Source organism: Mastomys coucha, unplaced genomic scaffold (assembly GCF_008632895.1).
Source record: "Mastomys coucha isolate ucsf_1 unplaced genomic scaffold, UCSF_Mcou_1 pScaffold23, whole genome shotgun sequence".
Taxonomy (NCBI): Eukaryota; Metazoa; Chordata; class Mammalia; order Rodentia; family Muridae; genus Mastomys; species Mastomys coucha.
In genome coordinates, this window is record NW_022196906.1 from 55,801,958 (window position 1) to 55,824,528 (window position 22,571).

At 52.0% G+C, this 22,571-nt stretch overlaps 1 protein-coding gene across 13 annotated transcripts in view; it reads left to right on the top strand.

Annotated features, from left to right (window-relative positions):
- Positions 1 to 22,019, top strand: part of Tle3 (TLE family member 3, transcriptional corepressor) — a 46,319-nt gene extending 24,300 nt beyond the window's left edge. For 2 of the 13 annotated variants that reach the window (XM_031346095.1, XM_031346101.1), the window contains exons 7-20: positions 5,554 to 5,758; positions 7,179 to 7,195; positions 11,044 to 11,163; positions 11,983 to 12,033; positions 12,488 to 12,640; positions 12,983 to 13,124; positions 13,573 to 13,772; positions 14,897 to 14,973; positions 15,864 to 16,113; positions 16,423 to 16,670; positions 17,483 to 17,630; positions 18,226 to 18,376; positions 19,099 to 19,175; positions 20,188 to 22,019. In XM_031346095.1, the coding sequence (XP_031201955.1) occupies positions 5,554 to 5,758; positions 7,179 to 7,195; positions 11,044 to 11,163; positions 11,983 to 12,033; positions 12,488 to 12,640; positions 12,983 to 13,124; positions 13,573 to 13,772; positions 14,897 to 14,973; positions 15,864 to 16,113; positions 16,423 to 16,670; positions 17,483 to 17,630; positions 18,226 to 18,376; positions 19,099 to 19,175; positions 20,188 to 20,295 (1,947 nt within the window). In that variant the 3' untranslated portion in view covers positions 20,296 to 22,019. The remainder of the gene's footprint in view (positions 1 to 5,553; positions 5,759 to 7,178; positions 7,196 to 11,043; positions 11,164 to 11,982; positions 12,034 to 12,487; positions 12,641 to 12,982; positions 13,125 to 13,572; positions 13,773 to 14,896; positions 14,974 to 15,863; positions 16,114 to 16,422; positions 16,671 to 17,482; positions 17,631 to 18,225; positions 18,377 to 19,098; positions 19,176 to 20,187) is intronic. The other 11 variants (XM_031346105.1, XM_031346099.1, XM_031346108.1 and 8 more) reach the window with 7 other exon arrangements.
- Positions 22,020 to 22,571: the final 552 nt, after the last annotated feature.

Below are 22,571 nucleotides of genomic sequence, written 5' to 3' on the forward strand. Positions count from 1 at the left end.
AACCTGAGAGCATCCCCTGAGCATGGCCCGTGTCCTACAGTGGTGGTGCCATTGGTGGTGCAGGGGCATAGAAGCGGGGCGTAAGCCCCAGGTTGTCTTCACAAGTCTTTCTCATTAGCTCCTTACCTTCAGGGCAAGTTCTTCCACAACCTACAGGGGATACAGTCTGGTTCCATCTCTCACTTTTTGGAATTAAAATCCACATATGAAAACACTTTTTTTTTCTTTTTCTTTTTTTTTAAGAAAAAGTAAAATCGAGAAGCCATGTAGCTGGATTGGCTCCAGCTCCTTTAAGTAGCGTTTAGGAAGCTACAAGTTAGGTCAAGGCGGCCCTAGGCAGATATTGGAATTCAATTAAAGCCCACGAGTGGGGCCTGTGACCCCCATTTTCAAGGTAATTGCTTCTCAGGCTCTGAGTGAATGCAGCCGTCGCCCTGTCATTAGGCAGGCAGCCGTCTAATCGCTCCGCGCCTGACAGAGCCTCACAAGGCAGGAATTGCCCAACAGCTGGGGCGCCCGGACTTGGGAGCCGTGCTTGACTGCCCTCCAGCGAGGGGCTTGTTCCTTTTCTTCTGGAGTCGAGAGGGGAGCCACCCTGCTGAGATAAGGGCACAGGCAGGGGCAATGCTCCAGTCTTGATTTCCTCAGATAGAAAGGTTTCTGGTGGCACACCTGCTCCAGTTGGCTGGTTGTGGCCTCCTGACACGGGATTGGAGTCTGGGGTCTCCATTTAGCTGGGCTGCTGGCAATATGAGGAGTGTGGATGTAGCCAGAAGCATCCACAGGGTTGAACTCTTGTGGGAGAGCAGAAAGGAAGGACAGGTGAAGGGGATCTGGGCAGCTTGTCATCCCCACCCCCCATTTCCCAGTTGGTCTGTGGGAATTCATGTCCCTTTGCCCCAGAGATGGAGTTCCTCCCCAGAACTTAGCTTTGTACATACAGGGCTGTGTGGTGGCCTGGGAGGTGGTGGGCTCTTGGCTCCGTGGTCTGGGCTGCCTGGAGAATTATTTAGTGGGTGGTATATGCAATGTTGACTTGGTGTTTTTCTTAAAAGGGAGGAAGAGAAGGGAGGAGGGAGGTTGGAGTTGTAGCTTATCCCAGACTGCAGAGATCTGTGAAGCTCTCTCAGGGCTTCCTGTCTTCTGCCAGGTGGTGCCCGGGTAGGATGGATGGATGGATGGATGGATGGATGGATGGACGACGGATGGAAGTTGGGTGGTAGAATTTTAGAAGGGATAGAACGACGGAAGGCTCTGCCTTAGTATCTGTTTCCTTTGCCCAGAGACTGAGGTGAAGTATGGGATTGCTGAGCTGGCATCCTGGCTCAGGTTTCTGTTGTTTAGTGTAGTTACTTGGCCCCTGGGGCTGTCCCATCTCTGAAGTAGGGATATAGCAAAGTTCATTGTGACCTCTAAAAACAGCTGCCGAACCCAAAGGCCAATGCTGCAAGGAGAGCCTTGGGTACCACTGGGCTGTGTGAAAAGCTTGGAGGTGGAGTTATCCTCTGTCTTACCAGGACCCTGCCCACTCCCTCTGGTGCAGCTGTTGGCCTGTTTGACTGTAGAATTGTAGCAGTTAGACAACTCCCCTAACTTTAACCCAAATTACGAACCTGAGAACCAAAGCATCTAATCAAGCAGCAGAGGCAGGAAGCATGAGGTGCGTAATCCCATTACACATGCTCCTGAAGCAAGCTCTTCCATCAGTCTCTGCTGCCAGCCATGCCTGCCAGTCCCAGACCATGGGCACTAGGCACTCAGGGATGGAGGGCACAGGAACCACCACGGGGCCATGATGTGTTTGTGTTTGATTACGAAATGGCCAAGGATGGAGAAGTGAACGTTCAAGAGTATGCTCCATTCCGGGTTCTCAGCCCTCTGGGGGTTAAGGCCAAGAGGGAGAACCACTGAACTTCCTTTCTTCTCACACATGGAGAAGAGCCAGTATTAGGAGGAACAGCAAAAAAGGTGGAGGCAGGTGGCCTCAGACAGAGTTGTTTGTGACATTTCTCTGCTGTTGAGAAAGTTTCCAGTTGAGAGCAGTGTGACCCCTCCCACTCAGACTAAACTGTTTGAGTACCCTGCTCTCTGAAGCCACCAGAGGACCTGATGCCGAGGACAGAAACAGCCCCGAGAGTGTTTGTATCCTGCTTGCCTGCTGAAGGAGGTGGTAGGCCATGCTCCTTCCTACCTACCTGACTTCATTGCCAGCCACTCCTGGCCCAATCAGGGAGAGCGTTTGGCTGCATTATATTGCCGCCAAGACCACCACGGGCAGAACCACCATCCAGAGGGCACCGGCATCCAGGTGCATCTGTTCTCTCCCCTGTGGAAAAACTTACAGCTTGGGTCTTCCATCAGTCTATCTGCAGTCTTCCGGGCTGGCCCCCGTGGTACCCTCAGACCACCCCAAGGAGACCAAGGCAATGTTTTCTGGCTGTGCAGAGCCAACTTGAAGATGAAAAACGTCCATTTTGCAGAGGATACAGACCCCGAGGCCGAGGAACACTGTGTCGGCTGAGTAGCTGCCCCTGCCCCCGCCACCATTGTCACGAGTTTCTGCAGTGGATTTACTAGTGGATATTTGGGAAAAGCAGGACACCTGTCTACACCACTGACCCCACTCCAACTGCCTTTAACTAACTGGGCCTCCAGGGCCTCCAGACCTTTGGATCAAGCTCTCTGTTGCCTCATTTCCCCACTTCTCTGCTGCTAACCTTCTCCAGCGTTTCACTTACTCACTAAGTGTGGGTAGAAGGATAAGCCTGGACTTGTTGGAGGTGCTGGATGGGTAACACAATGGTTCTATTTTCCTGCAACTCATCATTTGCTTAAAGACGATGGCGATGACCATGCCCATTTGCTGAGGCGGCTTGCACTCAGACTTTGCTTGTACATGGAATAATGTGAGTTCTGCGCAGCCCAAGGGTGAGCTTCACTTTGATGTCCATTTTGCAGACAAGGAAACAGGCCCAGCGAGATTAGGTGACTTGTCCAGGGACTCAGTGCTGATAAAGGATGAAGCTGGAAGTCCCCACCTCCAGCAGCTCTGCCTGCATCCAGAGTCTGGGTTCTTGAATCTGGGAAAGGAAATTTCCTTCTGACCAGAAGAGCGGGAAGGGAATCTGTTTGGACTGGACAGAGTGGGCAGGGTGGGAGAGGAGACCCACACACAATCTCACACGTCTGCAGCCAGCAACACCCTCCTCACATGCTTTTGTCTCCTTAAAGCATCCTTCCTTACCAGTCCCTCTGTACTATGCAGTGCAGATTAAGTACACAGGCCCTTACTTTCTGGGCTTTTATTAAGTAATTATCACCAGCAGACTTGAAAGGGCTTCCCAGCAAGGAGTTTAAAACCAATAGGGCCCCAGTGGAGATTCTTTGTAACATAATGTCTAGATAAAGCTGTGGGGTCCAGCCATGCCATGGAATACTAAATACTCATTCAAAAGGAAAGTGGTTTTTTTTCTCCCCTTCAGAACACCTTTTAAGCCCGGTCATATAACAGTGTGGACAACAAGAGCTCATTTGTGGAGAACTGCATGGAAAAATTGTAGATCTGGAAATCTAGAGTCTAGATGGACTGACAGCTGGCGTCCTGTGAGGTGGAATGAATGGGGAACTTAAAAAGAACAAAACTTAAAACGTTTAAAAAAATTTCTTACAGTGAGCCTGTGTTATTTTTGTAATAAGATGTTAAAAATTAATTTTCTTTAAAAGGGAAAGTGGGAAAGCCTGTGTTTTATCTCCCATCCAAGAGAAGTCCAATCTTAGCCGAGAGGACTGGGCGTCCTGTGATTCTGCTCTGAAAGCTCCCTTAGTTTAGGTGTGCTGTGACACAAGCAGACCTACGGTCACATCACTCTAAGACCTGTGGCCACCAAAAGCTTGCAGAGGTGCCTAGCAGAGGAGGTCATTTCAGGTCCTCTGTGGTCCAGGGCAATGGCCATGGGTGCCAACCTTACATATAGAGCTAAGAGATGGAGCCTCCGGGGCCAGAGGTGTAAGGCTGCCAGAACAGCTTTAACTTGGACGGAGAGCTAGCTAGGTCAGCAATCTGCAGCTCGGTTCTTTGAGGGGAGTGTGGGAAGCTTTTTAATCCTTTCACAGCGACGGGCATGAGTTCCATCAGCCCAAGGCCATCCTTTCTTGGGTTATTACATCTTCGCTGCGTATCTCACTCACTTCCCTCTCACTTTGAACACTCTGTAGGTGATGCTAGTGGTTGACAGATACGAGTTCAAATCCCATTTAGAGTAGTGAAGCTTGGGCTGCCCATTCCAGTGCCTCTCTTATCAGTTTGCTGTCTGTAAAATGGGCACAGTCACTGGTGACTGTCAGAGTTATGGGTTTTATTTGGATAGTGTCTAGGAATTTATATGCACATGTGGATGGTATTGGTCCCTTTCTCTTGGGGCTAGTATAGAAGAAAAATGTGTGCACGGATGGAGACAAGCATACCCAGTGCCCCAGCCAGTCTCAAGAAATAATTCCATCCCTAAGAAATAGTTAATACCATATAGCCTGCCCTACAATGCCAGTGGTCGTTGGCAGAATAAGAGGGCATCCTGTCTTGGCTCCTGGGGAAGCAGGAAAGCCTCTGAACTAGGAACTTGGGCACGGGAGCAAAATAGGGTGGAGAGCCTTGAGGTTGGCAATGGGAAGAGGTGCCCCAGGCAGCAGGGTCCTGGGTTGGGAGTGGGGAGGAACAGCAGAATGGATGTTACTCTGGGGCTGGGAGTACTGAGGTCGTTAGAACAGTGGGAGATCCCTGTGAGAATCCTATAGAAATGCCAGTGACTGCCTCGAAGCCCATCGAGTGGTGGCTGCATGCCCAAGCCCACATTACCTTACTGTAGTCCCCTGCCGTGGGTGCTGCCTCCCCCCTTATGCAGATGAGGAAATTTGAAGTTTAAGGGGTTTTTGGAAGTCCCTGTCCCAGACATACAGAATCAAGACTAGGATTCTGGCCCATCTGGTTTCAAAGGCTCAGCTCTTCCTAGTTCTGTGTTCTTTCTACTCTGATGGCCAAGGACATCAGCTTTGATTCTACCAGTCCTGGGACTTCTATGCTCTAGCCTGCCCTGTCCCAGCTCTACAAGCCAGGCTTCGGCTTCTTTAGAAGCCCAATCAAGGGAAGCTTTCCCCAGGTTCCAGCTTTGGGTGGGAGGCTCTGGCTGCTAATGTTAAAGGCATGTGCGCATGAGCTATGAGCTTAAAAATGGATTCCTCTCCATTGAAAGGAAGCCCTAGCGACTGTGTGGGTTTTAAATGCATGCATTATTTATCTTGGTATTGGAAACAGGCATGAGAAATTCTGTCCTGACACTGGGGCTGGGGGATGACGCCTGAAGACATCAGTCCTCTACACTGCAGTCCATTAACAGATTTTGTTGAGCAAGATGAGCATGTGGCTGAGGGGGAAGGTTTTTTTTTGGGGGGGGGGGTGTTTTCCCTGTCGCTTCCTGGTAGAGGAGCGAGGGGAGAGGCAGAGGTGACCCACCCTCTGCCCTCCCGACCTGTCATGGCTTACCACCAACTTCATTGCAGCAGCAGCAACTCCAGGCACAGCACCTCTCCCATGCCACGCATGGTCCCCCGGTCCAGCTGCCACCCCACCCGTCGGGCCTCCAACCTCCTGGGATTCCCCCAGTGACAGGAAGCAGCTCTGGGTTGCTGGCACTTGGCGCCCTGGGAAGCCAAGCCCACTTGGCTGTGAAGGATGAGAAGAACCACCATGAACTGGATCACAGAGGTGTGGCTCTGGCTGGGCTGGGCTGGGCTGAGCAGGGCGGGGTGGGCTGGGGCTAGAGGACACATTGTAAGTGGACATGACAAGTACTGTCACTTAGAGCCTGGTGTTAGCTAAGACTTGGAGCCCTCTGTTGAGTCCTGAGGCGCATGGAAACGCTGCAGTTCCTCATGTAGACCCTGGTGACTTGCTAGGGAAACAATCTGTTTATCTGCAACGGCCCCCATATTTCTAGTAGCACCCTGACAATTCTTTAGGGTCAGCCCGGCCTGTCCTTCAGGGTGCTTTCATGATTGCATTGGGTGCCTTTCTTAAAGGAGCTTGAGTTGGGGCCTCGTTGTAGCCTTTTGTTGCTATCTTCCTGGATCTCTATATCTCATCACTGGGACACCTTCCAAGAGGCAGCACTGCTGGGGATGTTGCTCAGTTGGTAAGAGTGTTTGCCAAGCATGCCCAAACCCTGAGTTCATCTCTTGGCACTATATAAACCGGGGTTGGTAGTGGCATGCAGGTAAACCCAGCACTGGGAGATGGAGGCAGAAAGGGGGAAAGGTAATGGTATTTCTCATCTGTGTAGTGAGTTCAAGGTTGGCCCAGGGTATTTGAGACCCTGTCTCAGACTAGTTAGTGGAGTGCAGGGTCTCAGGAATACTCCAGCAGAGAAGTGACTAGAGAGACAAGGAATGGGAGCTCTTGCCCCAGCCCTCTGAATAGGACTATTGGGGCTCAGGAGGACATCAGAGGGAACAGAACAAGGACCTGGCCCCCATGCTGCCTCTTTGTAAAGCTGCCAGCTTGTATATTTGGTTGGCTTTTAGGTATTTACTGGGCCACATGGTCTTCCAAGCTCCCAGGGACTTTCGGGGAGGAGTCACCACCCTCCAAGCCCTAGTCCGTGCTGTATCCTAGGAGCCCGAGCCCAGGGCCAACTGTTTTGTCCCTTCTTGACAGAAGAGGAGAGGACAATGAGAGCTGCTGCTTAGCTGGAATGGTGTGACCAGAGGCCTAAGCTTCTGGGGGCTTTTTGGCAAAGAAACAGAGAATGGCGTTAAGAAAGCAAAACAGTAGAAGTCATTTCCAAATTGCGTTGTTTTTAAAGCAATAACCTTCCCAGCTCCCACTTAATGATTCTAGAAAATACAGTGAAAAGTAAACCAAAGTCTTTTTGACACACCAGGAAGAAGGCTAATGGCCTGGATTCCAGGCCATATTGGACACTGTGGGAGGGGACCATTGGGATGACATATAAGGGACCTGCTTTCACTGCACCCAGGGAACTAGAGTCAGGCTAACCAGTGAGGTGGCTTTAATGAATCACAAAGGTTAGCCGAGCTGAGAGTGACCTTTACCTTGTTTTTTTTCCCTCTTTCTTTTTCCTTGGGGGTCCTGACCCTCCTCCTGTCCTGGCCTTCCTGTTTCTCAGAGAGAGAGTCCAGCACAGTAAGTAAGGGTGCTCTTGGTGTTGGGGTGGGTATGGGAGGAGGGTGGGCCTGCCTAGAGGGTTGTTCCTAGAACTACAGGCCTGGCAAGTAGCCTGTGCTACCCACAGCTAACCCCAGTTTCCCGTTGTGCTCTGTGGGTGGAAGCTGGGGTTTTTATTTATCGTTTGTTTATGTGTGCCCACAGCTGGAAGACCTGGCTTCAGGGCTGATGTGTGGGTGACCGTGTCTCTGTCCACATCCAGTACTAGGGGTAGTTACTGTCTGTCATAACACAGGAGTTGCTGTCTTCTGTTGAGTGACCTTTAATTGAGGGGGAAGCTGTTAGCTCTAGGCGCTTGCCTGAGTGACCTCTAAGTCCTCTTTACAAAGAGACCCACCCGTCAACTGAAGCCATTAGCTCACCGCCCTACATCTTCCAAGGGGCTTTTTGGAGTCCTTGGCCTGAGCCCAGGACTCTAAACTCTGGTGCTGTTCCCGATGCTGCCTGGGTTGATGGTTCATCAGCCCTGTACGCTGGATGCCTGCTTCCAGCATAATCCCGAACCCTCCTTTCTCCAGATGCCTGAGGTTTCTCCCTGCTCTGCACTTTTACTCAGTTGAAGAAAGTGCTAGCAAGCAGGTATTAAGGCCAGGCCGCCTGCGTGTCTGCCAGCTCAGAGATTTGCTGTAAATCTTTCTGATCACACTGAGGCTCCGAGGTTCTGTTTCAAGTGAATAAGCCCTCTGAATGAGCACAGTGGAGTCTGGATAGAAAAAAAAAAATCCTCCAGCGATTAGCAGAGCTATTTTATTCCTCATCGCCGAGCTTGTATCCGGGACCATCTTAATCTGCTAGGATGGCTTTCCTTATTACCTCATGTTAAGTAGGACTTGGAATGTCAGGCCTTTAACTAGCTGTCTGTCCGGGCAGCAGCTTCCTCAGAAAGCTCCCTCTGCCTGAGCCGCTGCCTTTTCCAATCCCTCCCTCCATCCAGCCTGTTCTCATACCTCACATTAGCTGTCTCTTCTTGCCCTGCCTGCCTGCTCAGAAATCCAGGCCCCGCCCCCTTGGGCTTAGGAATGGCTAGGCACAGAAGAAAGGATTGATTAAAGCTGAATCCATTTTGATTGCTTTGGTGTTGATCCTTAAACAGTGGCATGTTTTTGGAGAGGCAGTTTCCCTATGTAAGTCGAGCTGGAATAGGTGTGTCCACCTGTGTTGTCTCCCTACCCCTCCCCCAACCTCCACCCCGCCCCAGCTTCAATACAATCCCCTTATGAGGTCTTATGTCTTGACCTCGGAGCCCCAGTCTCCTTTGGCGTATCATGGGAATTACCCTGCCCAGATAGCATTTGAGCTTTGGTAGGCAGACCCCCTGTAACAGGGCTCATTACTTGGTGAGGGTGAGGGGCTTCCCTAAGAAGTGGGTATTGAAGCCCAGCACCCACTTCTTCATACCTATTGGCTTTTGGCTTTGTGCCCCTGCTGAAAGCTTTCTGCCTGAAATCCAGAGGGACCCCCACACCCCCCAGTGCACAGCCCTTTTCCCCCATAAGGCTCCTGGCATCCAAGCTAGGTTGACTCAAATGGGGACTAGGGAATGAACAGGGATGAATCCCATGACATCCTAGGGCTGGGTAGCTCAGAGAGGTACTGGTGGGGGTTGGGTAGTACTCTGGGGGCTGCATCCTCAGGGCCATGGCGTTGGATGGTGGAGATTGAAATAATCAGCCTTAGGAAAACAGGTTGTCAACAGTCAAGGCCTCCGGCAGGAAGGACAAGGCTGTGTCAGAGAGGGGAGGGGGCCGGGTGGACAGGCTGGAAGCTGTCCCAGAGGGGTTAGTCTGGAGTCCAATTAGAGGTAGCTTCATTCATATTTCCTTGTCTAGCTGAAGCAATAAAAAATACTTAGTTTTTTGGCTGCCTGCCAACCAGAGGCGGGCTGGATCGATGCCGCTAAATGCCTGACATGACTCTCCGGTAGCGGCAAGGGTTTTCAGCCTGACTGCATGAGAAGAAAGAGTTCCCTGTTCTCGCACTAGGTCGCAAGGAGAAACACGAGCAGCCACCCCGTCCCCTCCCTCTCCTCCATCACCCGCCTGCGCAGGGGCAGCCAGCCTGAGGGGCTGGAAGCATTTCTGCTTAGCACAGGGTGGCCGCCACCATCGGAGGAAATGAAATGAAATGACGGTGATTTTTTTTTTTCTGCCTGTGCTTGCAGCAACTAATTGAATTGCGGCTGTGAGCGCATCGCCGCCGCTCGCCCGGCTGCGGGGAAGGTTGAGCTGCAGTTCCATTATAACCTCCATTTTTTTTCTTCAAGGCTTGATAACTCTGCCATTTTAATTTGCTTCAGGCAGAAACTTGGCAGGGAAGAGCTGCCCAGAAAACCGGCTTAGGAAAGGAAATTAAGTTCTGCGGCTGGCTCCCTCCCACACCATTCCCCCAAACCCATCCACCTGCTGGCCACCCCGCCTCGTTCCCTGCCAGTGAACCCCATCCCTGGGCCAGCATTGGCCTCTAGTAAAATGGGGAAAGGAGACGAGAAGGATTACCCTACCTACCTTCAATGTCCCTTCTTTGTGAACCCATCGTCTTGCTCCGTGTTACCACATGACTCCAGCCTGCATCTTTAGCATGTGTGGACTTGTGGCCACCCTTGTCACTATAGTTAGACCAGGATCCTCTGACTCGTTCTATCACTCCTGACATTATTGTCAGTCTAAACATGGGTAGGTTTATCAGTACTTTTCTTATCATTATGATAAAATAACTGGAGCAAGAAAGGATTATTTGGCTCGTGGTTTGAGGGTGTACAGTCCGTTAATGGTTACATTGTGGCTTAGAGGAAGCAAGGAGTGTGAGGGAATTGGTTACATCCTAGCCACAGTTAGGAAAAAGCTGGGCCGTATCAGAGCTCGCCTATAATCCCCTGTGGCCCTGTGTTTGCCAGCCAGACTCCATGTCCAGAAGGTTCTAAGACGCCCCTATCAATTGGGACCAAGTGTTCTAACCCCTTAGCCTGTGGAGCATTTTACATTCAAACAGTGGTACGGTGGTGCTGGAGGTAGCCATAGAGTTCATAGTATCCTGAAGGGGCAATAGGCCTTCAAGGTTTGCAGACAGCCCTTGCCAGAGGTTTCCCTCCCTGTGCACAGCCATAGGACACCTTCCCTGCTGCTCCTCTGCCTCAGATCTTCCTCTTTCTCAGGCCTGTCATCCCTAGGGATTCCCCCTTCCTCCCTCTGTAGCAGAGGAAGAACTGAGAACTCCCAGTGCTCTCCCCAGCATGAAACCTTACCTTCCTCTTAGCTTGGTCTCGCCACTCCACAGGGCCCTGCTCTCTCGGGACACTCATCCCCACCCTATGGGAGGTCCTGTCATTTTAAGGGAAGGGTTTGTGACCCTGGTTTCTCTTCAGTTTGCTGGAGGCTTGCCAGTGGAGGAGCCAGGACTGAGTTGCTCATCTCCGCTTAGGGCTTTATCTGCAGCTCAGCACCTTTTCTCATTCACTGCCAAACTTAGAATGGAAGTTCTTCCTGTGTGCCCGTCTATGGCTCAGGTCTGACTTGAAAAGACACATCTTTCCTTTGAGTAAATTGAGTGACGGGGGCCCCTCACTCTCTAGGGACCTCGCCTCAGGCCAGGAAACAGAAATGCAGTACCTTGCTTCTAAAAATTGATATTTTGGGCAAGTTCCCAGGGACTCAAGGTGTCCTGGGAATGTCCTGGGAGAACCGGATCTGCAGACTCGGAGTGTCTGTCCGCTTCCTTCTGGCCCCCTGTCATCCGCTCTTAGTTGACTCGGCCTATGTGCAATATTACATTCAGCATGGAGTTTTGACCCCAAGATCCTCTTCTTCCAGAACAATTCCGTGTCACCCTCAGAAAGCCTCCGGGCCAGTGAGAAGCACCGGGGCTCTGCAGACTACAGCCTGGAAGCCAAGAAGCGGAAAGCGGAAGAGAAGGACAGCCTGAGCCGATACGTATGTAGGGATCGACAAGTGGCTTCATTGGATAGGATTGTGTGCTGGCTTTGGCCTCAACTCTGGCAGTTGAGTTCTGAATCTGAGAGACTGGTGGTTGTGTCAGGGCCCAGAGGGAGGTTCATACGTACCCTGTAGTCAGGTGAGCCATTGGGAGAGAAATGGACAAGGAAGTTGTCCCAGCCTACATGCAGTCTGGGGAGAGCTGAAGGACGACCTACTAGATAGTTCTCTGCTGCACCCCGAGCTCCAAGGGGGTGTTCTGGTGTACTCCAGTGTGAGCCCCACGGTCTTCATAGTCCACGCCAGGCATTCAGCCATAGAGACACAGTTTGTAAGAACCCGATGCCGTGACCTTGATCTGTGAGATCCCAGTGGGAGCACGGTTATGTGTCCTCCGTTGCCAGACTGAACAGGGGTGAGATCTGAGTCTAGAGGGGCTACTACCGAGTCATCTTTGTCCCATCTGGCTGCCCTGTGGCTCTAAACATGTTACACAAAGCTCAGCTGCACTGCAGAGTGAAGCCAGTCACCTCTGCCAGAGTGATGGGGGGGAGGGTGTAAAGATGAGACTGGCCTTAGGAGTGACTGTAACCAGAATGCAGGCTGGGAAGGAGGTTCCGGCTTTCAGAAGGCTCAGGTTGCTTAGACACGTCAGAGCCAGAGGAAGGAATTCCAAGGCTGCTCATAGAGGGCAGGGAGCCCAGCAGCAGAGCAGCACAGGTTTTGGGGTTTGGTTGGAGTTGTTGGGGTACAGGGTTAGGCTTGAGCAGATCAGGGGTTGACATGGGCTCTTACTGGCTTCTCTCTTGCTTATAGGACAGCGATGGGGACAAGAGTGACGACCTGGTGGTGGATGTCTCCAATGAGGTAAGGGCAGGCCACAGTTAGTTGTAGGGAGGGTTGGTTTGGGACAGATCCTCTGTAGGTAAGGTCTCTTGGAACATCAGGGAAACAGGGAGGCAAATGGCTTGCCGAGGTGTGGGTTCCGAAAGGCCTCAGGAAGCAGCAGTCTTCGAGTCCCATAGATGTCTAGGTGGCCCTGTCCTCCCTCCCTAGGCTTGGGGAGTATGCTTTCCTGGAGAGACTCTCTAATAAGGCCCTGTGCAACCTTGCTGTTTAGTGTTCTGGATTTGTGTGTGACCTGGGGCAGGTCACTCCTCCCTGCTTTCACATTGTTGTTTCACCCTACTTGTGAGGTAGAGGGCTCAGGGTCTAGGTCATTCAGAGCTAATCGCCTCCCACCTGTGCCCACTGCCTTCCTCTTGGCGGGGCAGGGATACCTGCTTGCAGTTTAAGAGCTCTGTGACACTTGTCCTTTCAGGACCCAGCGACGCCCCGGGTGAGCCCAGCACACTCCCCTCCTGAGAATGGGCTGGACAAAGCCCGTGGTCTGAAGAAAGATGCCCCCACCAGCCCGGCCTCTGTGGCTTCCTCCAGCAGTACACCTTCCTCCAAGACCAAAGACCTTGGTCATGTATGTGGGGTCTGTCCCGGCACCTTACCGAGGTGGGGGAGGGGAGAGACTGGAGGCGTGAGTGAGTGCCGAGGCTAGAGCTCCAGTCCTGCTGCTTGCAGGGTGGGAGTTGGGTATAGCTGTTGGGATTGGCTATGTTTGAATCATTAACCCACACTAGTGAATGTTTCAGAGCCTTGGTTCCTGCATCTTTAAATTAGAACCTTCACCACCATCCCTGCCAACCAGGGACTTCTGTTCAACCCATGCTTGGCTTCATGTGGGACCAGAGCTAGGCATTTTGCCCAACTCTTGGGAGGAATCCTCATGGTGTCTCTTGGTCTCTGTGTCTTCCCTTCTCAGAATGACAAATCTTCCACACCTGGGCTCAAGTCCAACACACCAACACCAAGGAACGATGCCCCAACTCCAGGCACCAGCACCACCCCGGGGCTCCGGTCAATGCCGGGCAAACCTCCAGGCATGGACCCGATAGGTATAATGGGTAGGCACCATGGGGCCCGGGATGATCGGAGGGGGGAGGGGAGGTTGGTCCCTGGCTAGATGAAGCCAAACAGATGGCCAGCAACAAAGTGTGTCCAAGCTGGGGATTCATGGGTCTGCCTGGATCTGTCTTTAACATTGGTATGCCAGAGTCTACGAGGCCTCTGCTGGGCCAAGTATGTGGAACGAGCATCTAACAGGTTGTTACCCTAGACCTGTGTCCACTTCACTTAATGGTTTTGTTAACTCCTGAGTAAGCCCTCTTCTCTGGGCTGTGTGTGGCCCTCAGAAAAGAAATGACTCCAACCTTGGCCTCTGAAGTCGTCAGGGGTTCAGTTGGGTAAGATGTTTCAGAATGTAGGCCTCAGCTTTGTGTATCAGAAGGGTGAGCTCCCTCTCCCAGATGCCTCCTCCCCACTGATCCCACCTCCTCGTTCCCGTCCTCACAGCTTCGGCCCTGCGAACACCCATCACCCTCACCAGCTCCTATCCAGCACCCTTTGCCATGATGAGCCACCACGAGATGAATGGCTCCCTCACCAGCCCAAGCGCCTATGCTGGCCTACACAACATCCCATCCCAGATGAGCGCCGCCGCAGCCGCTGCAGCCGCCGCCTATGGCCGATCGCCAATGGTGAGCTTTGGAGCTGTACGTAGACCTTTTGGCTCCTTTTGGTGGTGGTGGGGATTGGGTTGGGAGTGGGAGCTGGCAGGGTTAATGTAGTAATGTAGTAAGCGTATCTCTGCATGCTGGAGGGACCCTTGGGTTTTCTCTTAAGGTCTCTATTATCACTGCGATGAAACACCATGACCAAAAACAACTTGGAGAGGAAAAGTTTATCTCACTCAGTTCCATAGAACAGTTCATTCCCAAAAGCAGTGGGGGCAGGAATTCAAGCAGAGCAGGAACCTGAAGGCAGGAGCTGATGCAGGGGCCATGGAGGGCTGCTGCTTCCTGGATTGCTCTCATGGCTTTGCTCAACCTGCTTTCATATAGAATCTGGGACCACCAGCCCAGGGATGCCACCACCCATAATGGGCTGAGCCCTCCCCTGTCCATCACTAATTAAAAAAGTACCCTACGGCTGGATCTTCTGGAGATGTTTTCTCAATTGAGGTTCCCTCCTTTCTTATGACTCTAGTTTGTGTCAGGTTGACATAAAACTAGCCAGGACAGCTGTGGGCACTCTACAGCTGCTCTGGGAAGAGCACCTGTGTAGAGAGTTTACTTATGGGGCGTCAGACCTGCCTGTCAGACACAGGTGACTTAAGGTAACGCTTGGACTGCCCTCTCTCATCTGAGACCTCTGGATAATACCCTGAATATCGTATTGGGGTATGATTCCCAATAAAAACTTTGTGTCATCTGGCCAGATAGCAGGGATTTAGGAGGTGGGCCTGGTGGTGACAGTTACTGTGGACAAACAGGATTAAGGCTGGCAGAGGGGACTCACTTTCCAGGACACTTTGGGTAGCCCCACTCCATGGGCTTACAGCACACTCAGGAAGAAGAGAGATAGGGCAGGGCCTACGCTGTCTGGAAGAGTAGAGGGGGTACTGTGAGGTGGGATTTATTATTGCCATCCTGTCTGTTACTGCCCTAGCAGGACACTTTTTCTGGCATCTGTCTTCTCTGACACAGGCTCTGCTCAGCAGTGCTGTCACTTGGTTCTGGAGAAGTCACAGGGTGCAGCAGGCCTAGATGATAGCCATGGGGAACAGGGTGAGGCTATGTGATAGCAGACTGACTGAGCCACTCTCCTTTCTTTGTAGGTTGGTTTTGACCCTCACCCCCCGATGAGGGCCACAGGCCTGCCCTCCAGTCTCGCCTCCATTCCTGGAGGGAAACCGTAAGCACTTGGCTATTCTTTTTGCATGCTTCATGGGGTAGACAGATAAAATACCCCCATCCATCCCCTGAGCACGGGGTCTTGCTGGACTCAGTGTCCTCTAGGAAGGTGTCTGTCTCTCCTGAGGCACATAGGCATGGTCATCACCCAAGGAAGTCAGTACCAGAAACCCCCCTCCACCAGGGGAACTCGGACTCTGAGGCCCTAGTTGATGGCTCTGGGAGAGTCAGAATGCTTGTAAGCAGAGTCCAGGGAGCAGTGTGGGCTCCGGGGACTCCTTCAGGTTCTACCCAGCCCCTACCCCACCTCCAGTTCCCCTGCTCTTCTGTAGAGCACGGTATTACCTTGCCCTTTGCCTACATGGGTTATTGGGACCACATAGAAACATGCCCTGTACTTGTAATAGATCTCATGCCACCATGGCCACCGAGAAGGGCACTCACGGTAACAGCAGACCAAGCTGAGTCCCTGTGGCTCAGATAACCTCATCATTTTTTGCCTTCAGAGAGGCAGGAAGATGCTCCATCCCTAGTATCACCTGACTTCAGAGGCAGGTTGTGGCATTTAATTGGGTCCTTTCCCAGACTGGTGTGTCTGGAGATTGGCATGTCTCAAGAGTGTGTGGATGGGATGGTATTGGAGGGAGCACTCTATAACATCCATGGAGCTCCTAAGCTGATTTTGGAGCAAGGATGTATGGTTGGAATATTAAGTAGGTTCCAACCTGATGGCGCCATCCCAGTACCCAAGGGCTCCTAGACTTAAGGGATTTATGGGAGAGGGGCTTGGAGTCAAGGGCAGAAAGTCACAATGTGTATACATTGATTTGGATGGGGCATGTGGGACATGTTAGGGGTGGACAGCAGGAGTGACTCACCTCCTTCTTGCAGGGCATACTCCTTCCATGTGAGTGCTGATGGGCAGATGCAACCTGTGCCCTTCCCCCATGATGCGCTAGCAGGCCCTGGTATTCCCAGGCATGCCCGGCAGATCAACACGCTCAGTCACGGGGAGGTGGTATGTGCTGTGACCATCAGCAATCCCACACGACACGTCTACACAGGCGGCAAGGGCTGTGTGAAGATATGGGACATCAGCCAGCCAGGCAGCAAGAGTCCCATTTCCCAGCTGGACTGCCTGGTGAGAAGCTAGGGCCACAGGCTTCTTCTGTAGCTGTAGGAGGCAGAGGAAAACAGGACAGACACACCCAGGGTGGGAAGGGCTGACTAACTTCTCTGGCCCTGGTTGGGGGGCATCTGCAAATGGAGATGACACCTAGGCTCAAGATTCTAGAGAAAGGCAGGAGAACCTGAATGGGTGTAGAACTGGGTGCGGAGTAGTCTTCAGGATTTTAAGACACTTTGTAAGGATGTTAAATTACCTAATGTAGCTTCCGTAATCCACGACCAAGCAAGTGGATAGCACTTGACTCTGTTCTTCTCCTTCTAGAACAGGGACAACTACATCCGCTCGTGCAAGCTTCTCCCCGATGGGCGCACGCTCATTGTGGGTGGTGAGGCCAGCACGCTTACCATCTGGGACCTGGCCTCGCCCACACCCCGAATCAAGGCTGAGCTGACGTCCTCGGCTCCAGCCTGTTATGCCCTGGCTATCAGTCCTGATGCCAAAGTCTGTTTCTCCTGCTGCAGCGATGGGAACATTGCAGTTTGGGATCTGCACAACCAGACCCTGGTCAGGTGAGGTTGGCAAAGGTGCTTGTGCCTATGCAAAGCACCCAGCCCATGATGTTGGTCCTTTTGGAGAAGTGTAGGGTGATCAGGTGCAGAGGCAGAAAGAGCAGCTCATGGAGGGCCCCTTGAGCCTAGGAGCTTGGGGGAAGATGTTGGGGAAGGCAGAGCTTTGAACAGTTCTGGGAAAGCAGCTTGAGGAGTGGAGAAATGCAGCCTTGTTTAATGGTGAGGGCCAGGTGGAGTGGAGCAGCTGAGCTTTGTGAGTCCTGTCTAAGAGACATCCTGTGCAGCTCTATTGGATTCTGTGTGGTGTTCTCCTCTGAGTCACACTACCTGTGCGGTGGTAGATGGTGGTGCCTGCCCACAGTCACTTTCCAGTGTTACCCATGAAACCTCTGGGCATGTTTTGGGCCAGAGCCTTATAAATGAGTTAAGTTAAATAGAGACAGTGCAGATTGGGTTGAGGAGTGTGTCCCAAAGGCAGGTCCTAAACATGATAGAAAAATCCTTTAGAGTTTTTCTGCCTTCCTCTCCATTACCTTCTTTAGAGCAGAGTGGGCTCCCCAGGAGTCCCACCTAGATACATTGAATCAGAGATCTGTTCTCCAGGAAACTGTCCTTGGTAGCATCCCTGAATGGAAGAGCAGGGGCCTGGTCTAGCTCTGCTTCCTGTGAGCTAAGGTTGTGAGGCATGTGATCTAACCTTTTGGACCTCCAGTTTCCCTCTAGCTTGGCTGTATAGCTGGCCCAGTCCTTGGGATGATTGGCAGTCAGGGACTCCCTGGGGCTCACCCTTCTTCCTTGCTTGGCCTTCATAGGCAGTTCCAAGGCCACACAGATGGGGCCAGCTGTATAGACATCTCTCATGATGGCACTAAGCTGTGGACCGGGGGTCTGGACAACACCGTGCGCTCCTGGGACCTGCGTGAAGGACGGCAGCTACAGCAACACGATTTCACCTCCCAGGTGTGTAGCCCAAGCACTGTGTGCTTCCTCTTGGGCCCCAGCACCTGTCAGGGGAGAGAGTGACCACACAGGATCATGATTGACTGCCAAGGGACCAGCCCGAGTCATCTAGAAAGGTTGCTTGGAAGCTGCCACAGTGGTGTAGAGTAGGCATTGCGTGGCCTCAAAGATGTACACACACCTGACTCATCCTAAGTCCACAGCTTGTTCCCTGTGCTCCGCAGTTTGCTCATAGCTCCCTCCCAGCTCTGGTAAACCTCGCCCATGAGCCTTGGTATTTCTTGCTTGTTAGACTTGCTTCATTTTAACCATTGGTACCTTAATGTGGAGTATAGTTATTGCCAGTTTCTTAAGGAGTGAGCTGAGCGCAGCTTGCAGAGCCTGGGAATTGCAGCCCTTCCTGCTCTAACTCCAGAGCCAGCTTCCTCAGTGGGATACAAATGACACCCCTGGGGTAGCGGAGAGGGGCAACAGACAGCTGGTTATTGGGTTTGTTTGTAAGTGGTGAGGGTGGAGTGAGGGGCGACCTAACCCTGCCCAAGGGGCTGCTCCAGCCCTGCAGGCAGAGGGGACACTGAACTGTCTGCCCTTGCAGATCTTCTCCCTGGGTTACTGCCCCACTGGGGAGTGGCTGGCTGTGGGCATGGAGAGCAGCAATGTGGAGGTCCTGCACCACACCAAGCCCGACAAGTACCAGCTGCATCTGCACGAGAGCTGCGTGCTGTCCCTCAAGTTTGCCTACTGTGGTAAGCCCCGAGGCCCCAGCCTGGCATGAGAGCCAGCGTGGGGAGCCTGATCCACTAGGAGATGGGGAAGAGGGGGACCCACAGTCTTGAGTCAGCCAAGCCTGTGCCTCTTTAGTATCCTGGAGTTCCCTATCCTTGTCTTGGGTAGAGATGTCACTTGGGGACACTAAACCCTCAGGACAGGAGGCCAAAGGCTTTCCATGTTGACCTGGATCTTTTCTGAAGGTTATGGCCACAGCTGTGGACACATGGTGCCAACTCTTAGCCTCAGAGAAACTGGCTGGGAAGAGCATGTGGCTTTGGGGGATGTTAGAGGCCACAGCTAGGAGCCCTCGTGGGGGGAAGTCCTCTCTGACTATTGGGCTTTGCCTGTTTCTGGTACTTTCCCCACCTTCCGGTCATAGACTGGGAAGGACTAGCTGACTTTAGTGGCTTTGGCGGGGCTCTTTTAGGGGAAACATGCCCAACACAGTTCACTAAATTTTGTTCTCCTGTTTTGCCATCCCGGCCCCCCCGCCCCCGGACAACGGGGAAAGTCATCCTTTAGGTATCTATGTGCCATGCTTGCCACTGCTCTTCAGGAGTGGAGAGAACAGCAAGCGCAAAACCCTGGCTAAGCATGTCTGGGGATGTTTGCATGAGGGGCAGACACTGCTGGGGTGGGTCTTGCTGCACAGGGCAGCAAGCCACAATCTGAGGGCCCCTTTGCTTCGGCTTTGCAGGCAAGTGGTTTGTGAGCACTGGGAAAGACAACCTTCTCAATGCGTGGAGGACGCCTTACGGAGCCAGCATCTTCCAGGTACTCTTCCTGATCTTCATCTCCACTCCCCAAGTCAGGATTCTGCCACAGCTGTGGGGCTGAGGGCAGCAGGAGGCAGGGCAGAAGGAGTCTGGAGCTAAGAGCAGACCTGCCACCCCCCACCTCCCATTAGCCCTTACTAGATGGAGGACCCCCAGAGGAGAAGATGTGGGGGACTAGAGAAAGCCACACCCTCTGTTGCTAAAGGCTTATATGATCCTGAGGGTAAGAGCTTCTAGGAAGGGACTCACTCATGTGGTACCTGGTGTGTAAAAACAGAGTGAGCTTGGCTGGCTCTGGGCAGCTGGGCCCATGGAGTAGCCATTTAACCCAGTGACACCCATTCAGGTCACAATGGCCACCCCAAGCCATCAGTGTGACAGGTGCTAGAACGGATGTGCATTTTTTACAGATTTAAAGATCTAGAGCCCCTCCATCTCAGACACACACAGTCCTCTACAGTGCAACTCATAATCACTTGTTTTTCTTACAATCACTCTTGCCCTTACACACACACACACACACACACACACACACACACACACACACACACGCCCGTTTCAGTTTCCTGCTTAAATATCTGGTCCCATGTGCCACATGTGTCCCTTGGAAAGTCTCTAGTTTTGTTGAGGGCCTGCAAACCGCAGGACCAGTCTTTCTAGCTGGTCCAGCTCAAGGGGTCTGTCTGTTGATGAGGCCGTGGCTCTGAAGTGCTCCTTCCCATCAGTAAACTTAGCAGAGATGCTTATGCTAAGTGTCCTGTTTTCATGCTTAAACTTGGGGAACAATAGCCAGAGCAGGAGGTGTTCCAGATGAAGAGGTAGGTGGGAGGGGACTCCAAGCCCCTAGAGGAAGTGGGCCTCTTTCTATCACCAACTGCTCCAGCCTGAGCTGGAGAATTGGAGGTGATTTCATTCAGAACCCTGAAGAGCCATAGAGTACCCAGAGTGAATTCCTGTCTGTCTTCTCCCCACACTGAATGTCTTCATGTTTCTATGTCTTTCTCCCCCAGTCGAAAGAATCCTCATCTGTCTTGAGCTGTGACATTTCCGCGGATGACAAATATATTGTAACAGGCTCTGGTGACAAGAAGGCCACAGTTTACGAGGTCATCTACTGAACAAGGACTCTAACAGGCCTGTCAAACTCTGGGAGACACCCACGCGGCCCTGACAGGGAGATGCTGGCCAGGCCCCCCGAGGACAGCGGAAGAATGAGGGAGCAGCATTGTGGGCTGCCCTCACGGAAGGTGGAGAGGACGCACGCCCCTTCGTGGATTGATGTGTCTGACAGACTTGAAGGACTCTCTCCTCTCCCCCTAACCAGTGCTGGCAGATGCTTCAATTAGTTTTCTCTGGAGGCTTCTGCTTCCGTTTCCCCCACAGACATCCTCATGAGTCTCTGTCTCTTCCTCCCCTTTCTGACCTGTCCCCTCCCTACTCCGGGTTGGGGGGGGGTGGGATGCAGGAGTAGACATTGTTGTTTCTGGGGAGGGGTGCCTCATTCTGATTGTGCAGTGCACAAGGTTTGTGAACAATGTAAATAAGAGACTGTGGTTGCCGACTGGCCAGTGAGGGAGGAGCCCCTTCCCACCAATGCTCGCCGTGTATTTTGCCTGCTGTATTTGTGACCCACTCATGGTGGTGGCTTTTCTTTTCTTTCTTTTTTTCTTTCTTAATTTTTTTATAACAGCTGTTCTGTGGGGAAAGTAGGCAGAGATAGAAAGTTGGGGAGCAGAATGAGAAGTTTCCCGGGAATAGGTAAACCGTCCTGGCCCACTGGGACTGACGTATATCTCCACACGGGTTTTAGCACCATCTTTAGATGGAATGATAGGCAGATGGACAGACAAGCTGATGGACAGTACTGGGATGGGCCAGCCTGGGCTGTTACCCACAGGAACAGCGAGGATTTCCTGTGGGTCCCTCTGCTCCATCTGTCTCTTGCTTTGCCCTCACACCTCCTGACCTCCATCTCTTTCTGTCCCCTGCCCTCCCCCCGACCCCATCTTTCTCTTTGGTGCACACTCAATCATTGTGATGAGGAATAGAAGTTCAAGGGGACTCCCTCTCCGACTAGCGCAGCCTAGAAAGGATTCCATATGGGGTGGGGGGGAGGCGAAGCAACTCAGCTCAGGGAGCTACCAGAGAAAAACAGCGACTGGTGTGGGTGCTTTTTTTTTTTATTTGAATAAAAATGATTAGAAGTGCTACCCTTTGATAAGATGCCGTCTCCCCTTTCCTGCTCTCAGCCCCTTTCTGCTCCCTGAAGCAGGGAAATGGTGACCCCTGGGTCGTAAGTCTGAGAAGATTGTCGGGACAGCGGGCTGGGGGCTGGGACAGATATCACCTCTAGGGTACCAATGTTTGTGGTATTAGGTTTGCCTTGTTTTGTTTTGGTCTTTTGTTGTTTTATTAAAGAAAAGCTAAAGACCGTATGAGCCCTGCTGGTGGGCTCTCCGTGGATGTAGCATATGGAAGAGTTTTTATATTGCATTTTTATGGATTATTTTATAATGTGGGACTCCGTCTGGGAAGAAAGATGAGTAAAATCTGCCCATCTCCAGTGCTCCAGCTGAGCGGCTGCCCCGAACAGGATGTATGCTGGGACATGGAAAAACCGTGGCACCCTGCACCTTCCTGAGAGGCATGTCGTTGTGCCTGTCTGGATTCTGTCCGTCTGTCTCTGGGTTTCAGATGGTCAGTGGCCACCACTTGTTAAGGCTCTAGCCAGAAGGGAGGGTTAGGGTGGAAAAGAGTTATTCCTGAAGAAAAAGAAAAATTGAAAAGTCATTGTAATGAAGCTTTTTATATTTTTAAAAGTTACTATTTAAAAAGGTTGGTTTGCATTGTTGTGTTTTAATTGCCTTTTCCCCTCCAGTGTCTCAGTCATGCCTGGGGAAGTGGGGTTCATGGTTGGTCCAGTTGCATTCTGGAACCTGGGAAGCATCTCATCAGGGAGCCCTATACCCATTGTCACCTCGGCCTCCCTCCCACCCCATCAAAAGTCTGTACAGGGTTGTTGGGCTTTCTGTAGTCCTGTGCCTACCTACACCACCGCCTTTGGTCTATGCACCAGGCTGGGAACCTCTGGCTAAGATGGGTCTCACAGGCAGACAGGCCATAGGGGCAGCACCACACTCTTATATGGCTGTCCACAGAAGCTATCTGGGCAAAATGAGGAAATTTCAAGTGAATATCATGTAAGTGAGTAGTTCAAGTAAGCATCATGATCCTTGGGACCCAGAAAGTCTGCATTTTTCGTAAGCTTCATTGATGGAGTGACAGATGTTCACTCTCTGGATCACAAAAGTATGCTTTTAAATGCTGAGCAAGGCTGGGGCAACAGGGCAAGGCTGGGTGAATGATCCCAAGAAGGCTGGAAAAGCAGAAAAGA